Source organism: Mesitornis unicolor, unplaced genomic scaffold (assembly GCF_000695765.1).
Source record: "Mesitornis unicolor isolate BGI_N332 unplaced genomic scaffold, ASM69576v1 scaffold5427, whole genome shotgun sequence".
Taxonomy (NCBI): Eukaryota; Metazoa; Chordata; class Aves; order Mesitornithiformes; family Mesitornithidae; genus Mesitornis; species Mesitornis unicolor.
This window is the reverse complement of record NW_010196971.1, coordinates 467-9731: the sequence shown is the minus strand read 5'-3', so window position 1 is coordinate 9731 and position 9265 is coordinate 467. Positions and strand designations below refer to the sequence as shown.

Here is a 9265-nt window from a genome sequence, read left to right as displayed (position 1 = left end):
AAAAGCAGCTAAAAATACTCTCACTGCATTTTCCTCCACACAGGAAATACACTAATATGAGAACAAAAAGAGTTTCTTTTTCTCAGCAGGAGCAAAATGTAGACTGCATGGGCTTTCTACAATGTTTACATAAACATTTCCCTCTGAACTTGAATTCTGGGGGCAAAGAATCTTCTATCAAACCTCAAGACTTGCACTGGAGAGATCACTCTAGATGTGACAAGCACATAGGAATACTGCAAGTTAATGACAACCAGTGATAGTTCCCTGCACTAACTAGTTTTACATGCGTGTTGTGCTGTGTAAAACTATATGCTACAGGGACCAGACAGTACCATTCCTTTTCCAGCAACAAGCACACCAAGAATGATTTCAGTCACTGTCAAACGAGCTTGGCACTGGTCAAACAAATCAGACCTTACATGCAGACCTAGGAATGAAAAATAATTGCTGCAAATAAAGCATATAAAATCCAATTTCTATTCAGCAATTTTCTAGCAAATTACTGAAATGCTGCACTAGTGAATCAAAAACAGAAGACAGAACTAAATCAAAATTACGTAAGTAAAATCTGACTGGACATTTTTCTCCTTATCTAAATGCAAGAGAAATACCAACAACGATTATAAGAACAAGAGTTAGAAGTGAATTGGGTGTTAGCCTTAATACTATGAGAAATAAAGGCAACAGAAGTTTGGAGTAGGTGTTGATCTCAGTTAGGATTTTAATCTGTGCTACTGTGACTTCTGACATCAACCTGAGATATATATTTTCTTGTGTGCCCATGATAAGCTGGGTACAGGACTAGGGTAGTGCAGCAGTACGGTGATGACATCTGCTTCTTCCAGTGCTGTTGGAGTTTCACAGCAGTCTTAATAACAGTTGTCTTCTTCAGGGCTATGCGTGCAGTATAGTTCACCTGGTCTATACACCATATAGCGCTCTCAACTGGTGAAATTTCTAGACAGCTATCACAGCCAAATTCTGGCCTTCTGTTACTAACATAACACCTGTTATGATCTTCATCTAATGTCTTCTACAGCTGCAGGAATTTTGAGTGCAGTCTTAGTAGTCTAGGAAATTGCATCTAGCAGTACCAAGTCCCAGATCCTTAAGAAATATATGTTACTTGCATTGCAGAAAATTCTAAAGAACAAAATAAGAAATGTGTAGTTGTCCATTTTTAATGGACTTCAAAAACAACAATTTCAATGCATCTTAGATCAGGCTTCATGCTCGTACTTCACAGGAATACACACTACTTTACAATCATGAAACAATTTACTCATGTTACTTTGGCCAGAATGAGTTTAAAAAATCAACGCATACCCACATCTAAGGGGACACATTAATCAACTCACAGCAAATATTCAGTAGTATAACCAATGTATACTGAATATGAATTCTTCTGAAGTTTATTTATTGCATGAAAAGTAACTTGAAGATGAAACATGTCTATCAAGCCTAATATGTGTAGGGACAGAGTAGAGCGAAATGGGCCATTACCTTGCCACCAACATGCTCTGGTTTGGAGTTAATCCTACATGTATGGATATGATGGACTCTGGCCAAATGCCACAAGAAGGCCAAGTCCCATTAGGTCTGAGGATGTGATGATTATGGTATCCCTTGAGCCCCCTTTTTAAAGCAGCATTTTATTACAGATTCACTTACATCTCATCAAAATGTATGCACATGTACCACTTTATATATCATAAAGCATCACTGATGGCACAGAAAGCATCCAGGAGCACGGAAATGCTAGAACTTGGCTGAGCATGCTGGCTCTGTTGCAGGCAAATGTACATGAAGTTAATTGTTGCCAAAGGGCAAAATAATGAAAGAGCTCAAAGTTTTGCCTCAGAGGTTACAAAAATCTGAGGTTTCTGGAGAAGCTGTGAACAGCCAGAAGTAAAAGCTAACACAAAATCATTATCTGCCTTCAACAATGTCTTATGTCTATCTACTTCACCCTCCACCATTCGAAACATCATTCATTCTTAGAAAACAAGTAATTAAAGATTCTCCTCTGTAGATCCCATGCAGGACAAGACTTGCTCTCCTGTCGTTGCTTGTTGCTGCATTAGGAAGGAGAAACACTGTGATGGAGGTTTAGGATGCAGGATTTCCATAACCTGTTGATTAACTTCCATCTTCTACAACATAGGATTTCTGACCCCACCACTACTCTAAACAACTTATCTTCAGCCAGCCCTACTCCACACTACTCCCTACTCTCACTGTGGGAATTTCCAGAGTCTATTCAGTGACTGTCTTCTGTTGTGACACCTGTAGTCCAGTGACTATACATAGCAGTTTAGGAGAGTATCATTAGAGACAATTACCAATGAAACCTAAAAATGGAAAACTTAAAAGACCTAAACAATAGTCCTAGCTAGGTACTGTAGTTCTGTTTCTTAATCAATATCCATTTATAGTTACACAGTCCATTAAATGTGAAGTTTGAGGATCTGGCTTCAAAGGGGTTGCATAAACTGGACACTGTTTAAAAGAATAAACGAGCATAACACATTTTCTATAAAGAGGACTGTCTTTGGTTCAATTAATGCTCAGGCTTAAGCTTTTAAAGCACATTTAATGATAATCCAAACATAGTAAGCAAACAAACAGGATCAATTTACTGGTTTCCAGTCCTCTCTGCTTTTTTAGTACATGATGAGCACTGAACTTAGCTCTGAATGACAGAAAGAAAAGATGACACTTCTTGTCCCAGGATGCTTCCATCCCGAGAGGTCTCAAACTCAGTAGTAGATTGATTACACAGATGATTCTGCTACTTCTAGCAGCCAGAAAAAAAGCAGAGAGGACTGGAAACCAGTAATTTGATCCTGTTTGTTTGCTTACAATGTTTGGATTATCATTTTTAGCATGGCACTTCATTATCCTTTTAATGGCATCCCAAAGTTTATCAGTCTGTCAAGTCAGAAAGCAAGCATACTTTGTTAGAGAGAAGCACTGAAACAAATTTCCTCATTAAGTACCAAGTCTCCTAGTTCTCCCCTACTATTAGAAGGATAATTTTTCACCCTGTAAATTGGATAACTAAGAGTCAATCATTTCCTGTTTTACATTAGGCTATCTCCATCACTTTTACTTTTCTTGTCTTTGGCTACTGCATTTTTCAGTGGTTGTTGCTGGGTCTTGATATATTTTCCATACATATTTTATAATGACATTGAAACTGAAGTAGAAAAGCTGCCCACTTGATGTATGAACATCTTAGCAGACTAGTGAATCTTAGCGAATTTCTGTCTCATTGTTTTAAGACTGCTGCATTGCCAAAGGTTAATTACATTTTCCATACCATCTGGGCATTGTTCTCAGTTAGTCATAGTTGTCCTTAAATTTGTTCAATTTTCCATCAAAAGCATCCCCACTGTTTTTATTAGGAAGCTTACATCCTCCAACTTTCTTCCTTTCTGTCTCCTAGTTTATTTCTTACCACAGCTGCGGATACAGAACTTCTGGTATAACATAATTTTGTAAAGTATGTCTTAATGTTCTCGACATACTTTTCTATGCAGTATCCTCCAAGCATACAATTTGTTTGTAACCCTAATGAAGGGATTCAAAGGAGTGATGAAAATTAGTTGAAAGTAAGCCAAAGTCCTCTTCAAACCACTCCTCAGAGCAGTTCTTGTCCAAAGCTGAACAGTTCCATCCTTGAAAGAACTCAGACACATGTGTACATCTAATGTTTGTGTGATCTGCCCTTTCTGACAGTCAGTATCTGCTCCATGCACATTACATGCCTGGCTGCTGATACAGCCAGTGGATGGACTAATTATGGATAGGTATTTGTGGCCAAGTGTTCCCAGAAACTAAATAGAGATTATCTGTCTCACTGAATATAGCTGCTAGTTCATAGCCACCAAGCAGAGCTGAAAAAAGCAAAACAGAGGTAGGAAATTCCCTGTCTTAGCCCCAGAATATTGAACAACCTTGGCCCCTGCCAGAGCTCAGGTGTTGTGTTGAAAGCAAAACAACAGGAGTCTAATGTTCACAGAAAGAACCAATTGCAACGAGCCAGTGGATGAGGTGGTGAGGGGGTCCAGATGATGGCAAACTGCATCTGCTCAAGGTTATTTGTGCAAATGGAAGGCGGTAACTGACTCAGCGCCATTTGAATTTTCAAGGAGGAGAAAAAAGACCTAACTGCTTATGCTCCTGAACATGTTGTGAACGAGCAAATGGTGTGAACAAGCCAAGTGTGAACAAGCAAATAGTGAAGGTCTGTCAGACACTGTGCAAATGAGCTTGGATGAAAATGTCCTTGTATCATCTGGTTTTAACACATATGTATAGACAAAACTTCAATTCCTGTGGCAAAACTTGAGACACAGTCACTCAAGTTTTGAAGTTTTCATTATGCCACTGTGATTTAGTTAATAGAAGCTTTCAAATTAAACTAACCAGATCAAACTGTGTTTGAAATCTGTAAAATGAGCTAGAATAGAAACAAGTGGGTGAGAAAGAAAGTGTAACATACATACACACAAAGTATCTTAAAGAACTGAGAGAGTTGCCCGTTAGTTTACCAGCAAAGTACTCCCAGTTCTTCTTCCCTGCTGCACTTTCTGTGGATTGTGTAAAATGCTGGCTGTTCATACAGGCAGCACCTGAATTGTCAGTCAGTGAAACAGCAACTAAGAATTAACTCTATGTTGTAGGTCACAGCTGAAAGCCCACACTAGCCTTGCAGCTGCCAATTCCAGTCCAAGGTGCGTTCTTACAAGCAGGGTTATCGTAACTCTGTAACGCAATCCTATAGTCACAACCAGCAATCCACTGACCATTCCTGTGCAAGGAAGTCAGCTTAGAGCTACGAAGTTAGCTTTAAGAGCTTCATTACGTATGAGTTCTGCCGGTGCTATTGAAGATACTTTGATCTCTCATGTTTTAGCACAACCTAAATGTAAAATAAGCTGCTATAAGTGAAACGATCCTTTTGTGGTGCAGTTGAGCTCCATGGATTAAAAGGGTACAGGCACAAGTAGGAGGACAGTAGGAATGGGAAGATCAGCTACCACATTCATCTTCCTGCCTGTCTTGGCACAGACCCATGCAGTAAGTCAGGGAAACTACAACTTCAGCAATCATGAAAAAGTAGCTCTGCATTTCGCTGTGAGGGTAAAAGAAATAGGATTCAATTTCTAACTTCTTTAAATATGATAATCTTCAAGGGCCAGTCCCAGAAAACAAAGCCTGTTCTCTGTCTTATTAATACTCCCATTCACACTAAGTAATTCTCCTCCCCCTGCCTCAAAAGTCTCCGTCAGACATGATTTAAGCTGTCATATTACAAAGTGTTATTTCTTGTGCATGCTTTGGAAAGAGAGTATCATAAACAACATGACAGCTGATGACCACAAGTCCGTTCCAAAGCCAAGATCTCCAAGTAGGCTGGGCTCTGAGCTGACTCTTAGCTCTGGGCAGAAGCCTGTGCGGTGGTTTGAGGTCCAGTCAATGCCTAGCACAGCTCCTCATGAAGCATCCAGGAACCCCCTGCAAGCTTCGTGGTCCAGCTGCCTGCTCCAGCCTTGGCCACATTCAGCTGTCGCTGCCCACCAGATTTTCACAACCTGCAGTGCCCAGCTGAGTGCTCATGCAGGATGGCCTCCCTCAACCAACAGCTTCTCCAGTCCCCGCAGTCCTTGCATGGTTCACTGTAGAGGCCTGGGCCATAGAAACACTGTAACTGCTTCAGTTGGTCGAAGTAGGACAAAGAACAAAGGGGGTAGTTAAGATCAGGGTGAGGGTACATGATGGGAGGCATGCAGTTGTGATACGGAAGCAACATTAATAGGACATCTTGTCTTGATAGGACAAGAGGTAATGGGCACAAGCTGGAACACAGGAGGTTCCACTTAAATTTGAGAAGAAACTTCTTCTCAGTGAGGGTGACAGAGCACTGGACCAGGCTGCCCAGAGAGGTTGTGGAGTCTCCTTCTCTGGAGACATTCAAAACCCGCCTGGACGCCTTCCTGTGCAACCTCATCTAGGCGTTCCTGCTCCGGCAGGGGGATTGGACTAGATGATCTTTTGAGGTCCCTTCCAATCCCTAACGTTCTGTGGTTCTGTGATTAAGCGCTTGGGAAAAGAAACCTGGCAGTGAAGCAAGAAGACAAAGAAAGCACTGAACACAGCAAAACAGAATGCAGTGGCACGTTGATCTGGCTCTAACACCTTTTCGAAAGAAGTACTCTCACATGATAGTATATCATTACATGGATGATCTGCTTCTTTGCAATCGAGAGCCTATTGACAACAGCATCATTGCTGAACTAACTCAGCAGTTAACCACATGGGGACTGGTTATTGCCCCTGAGAAAGTTCAACGTAGCTCACCATGGAAATACCTTGGAATGGTTCTCACTGAAACTGTTATCTGAACGCAATAACTAACCCTATGAACAGAAATCAAGACACTGAATGATGTGCAAAAACTGGTAGGAGACATCCAGTGCGTTTGAAATGTGTGTGGTATCTCGAATACAGGACTTGCCCCACTCTTTGAACTGCTAAAAGATGGGAAGCAGCCGCAAGATCCCCAGTCCCTAACATCACAAGCCAGACAAGCTCTACAAAAGATTTCAACAAAAATTGCAAATATTACAGTTGCAAGAGTAGAGCCCAAAGAGCCTATTTGCTTGTACATTTACAATACTGATACCGAAGTTGCAGGCATTTTGGGACAGTGGATATTGCAGTGCAAAGATCCCTTACACATCCTGGAATGGGTATTTGTAGCAAGTCGTGGGAAAAAGTCTATCATTACACGTTGGGAGGTAATAGCACAAGTCATAATAAAAGCGACGACACGACTGATTGAAATACCTGGACAAAGCCCAGAAAAGATTATTCTGCCCATTCAACTCGATCATGTTCCACGCTTGTGCTGACAGAGTGACTAACTGGCGATAGCATTGCTTAATCATGGTGCAAAACTTGATAACCACTATCCATCACACTTTATTTAAAACCACACTCCCGCTAGAACTTATGCCCATTGTTGTCAAGAGACCTATGGATGGTGTAACTGTTTTTACTGATGCCAGTAGCAGAACAAAGAAAGCTGGATACGTATGGCTCCAAGAAGGAGAGTGGAAATCACACTGTTTTGTTTCAGAAGGCTCTGTGCAGATTTTAGAACTACAAGCTGTTATCGCTGCCTTACAACAGCAGGAAAATGACTGTTTAAACAGTACGTTTAAACTGTACGTTGTAGAGGTAGTAAAGCGAATGAATCGATCCTTTTTAGGTCATGTTTCAAATTCTGTGTTGTTTGCTGCTTTCACACACCTCTGGCATGTGTTGCAACAAAGGAGTAAACCTCTTTTTGTAACACACATAAGAACTCATACCAATTTGCCAGGAGGTCTGGTTGAGCGTAATGCCCGAGCCGATGCCCTTGTTTCTGCCAACGTCGTAGATACTGCCACCCCAGGCAGGCTGGCAGAGGTGCAGAAATCGCATGCCTTTTACCATCAGTCATCTGCAGCACTGAAAGCACAGTTCCAGATATCGAAAACTGAGGCAAAAGCAATTACTGCTGCTTGTCCAGATTGTGCACGATTACCAGTTATACAAGCCACAGGAGCAAACCCCCAGGGACTTCAACCCAGACAAATACGGCAAACGGATGTTACTGAATATCCGAAATTTGGTTGTCAGAAATATCTCCATGTTACTGTAGACACATGTTCGGGAGTGATTTGGGCTACAGCTTTGAATTCCACTTCAGCGTCTGCAGCAAAGAAACATTGGTTACAGCCTTTTGCTGTGCTAGGGAAGCCTGAGCAAATTAAAACTGATAATGGGCCTGCATATCGTTCTAGCATAGTCAGTCAATTTATGGCCGACTGGCAAATAAAACACGTCCGAGGAGTTCCTTATAACTCTATGGGACAGGCGATTGTGGAACGCACACATCGCACGTTAAAACATCACCTAGACATCATTAAAAAACAGGAGGAATTGGCATCACCCCAAGACATTTTGCACAAAACACTTTTTGTACTCAATTGGCTAAATCCAAAACAGGAACCTCTCATTCCTCCTGCCATTGCACATGGCCGAGGGAACAATAGAGATTTGAGTACAATGCAGGTACAGGTAAAAATTTACCACCCTGACACAGACAAGTGGGAAGGTCCAGTAAATTTACTGACCTGGGGTAGGGGTTATGCTTGTGTCTCAACAGGTGAAGGAAAGCCGCAGTGGATACCCGCGAAATGGGTAAAGCCCTGGCTTAATGACTCATGATCTGGATCCAGAAGCTTGGCAGAGGAAGGAGAAAGGAGTATGGAAAACTCTGCAACCCTGGTTACGGAAAGCACATCCCAGTGCTGATCAATTACCGAGAATGGTCTTGTTGCGTAGCATCGGTGATCCACAGAGACAACAGACACTGTTAGTCCAGGTGATATCTGAGGAGCAAAAAAGGGAGCTAGCACGATCTTCCTCGATACATGGTATAAGGTCTTGACCTTGGATTAGAGTGCAGTGTGCACTGTGTCATGAAGAGGTGTGGAAAGTAACTAGAAATAGGGAAGTAGAATACCACTGGCTGTGCATCACCTGTAAACGTAAAGTCCTTGAATATTTGCACGAGGACTGGTTGCGGTCTTTTACTGGGAGACCATTGGAGTCTGTGGAGGGTGTGCTCCCCCACACGGAAGCTTTTGTTTTGCGGAGAGATCTTGCTTTTGCTAATGCCATTAGTTTAACTGAGAGTTTAGAAGCTAGAGTAACTGCATTTTTGCTTTTTAACATATTAAAGCTTGTAGCTAAACAAGATATTATTAGAAATAATAAAATAACAGGCAGGCAGTGTGGACACGGAGTAGCAGTACCCAGACGCTGGCAAGTAAGGGATCAGGAATGGGAACAACAAAAGGAACGATGGCAACGAAGGTGCTGGTCACATTTGCCGTCATGATCACGTGCATTTGGGCGAAATACCATGAAACGTTAAAGTTGCCAAGGTGAGCCAATGTCTGGTTGACATGGGCTAATGCTATGGGTTGGAAAGATTTTTGTCTTAGTATGACTTCACCAGGAGATCCTTTTTGCACTTGCCTTATTGGGATGTCATTGGTAGAAAATGAGCAATTACCTTAGCTTTCTTTTTACCAGGAAGTGCGACAGCTGTAAATGCAGAAAACATCAAACGCCTTGCATGCTGGAGTGCAAAACAGTTTAACCTGACATCTTTAATGATATCAGAGCTATTGCAGGATGT

General features: G+C 41.7%; 1 protein-coding gene across 1 annotated transcript in view; it reads right to left on the bottom strand.

Moving 5' to 3' along the window:
* Positions 1-8960, bottom strand: part of MARCH3 (membrane-associated ring finger (C3HC4) 3, E3 ubiquitin protein ligase) — a 42660-nt gene extending 33700 nt beyond the window's left edge. The window contains 1 exon segment of the mRNA XM_010188645.1: positions 8877-8960. Within this exon segment, the coding sequence (XP_010186947.1) occupies positions 8877-8960 (84 nt within the window).
* Positions 8961-9265: the final 305 nt, after the last annotated feature.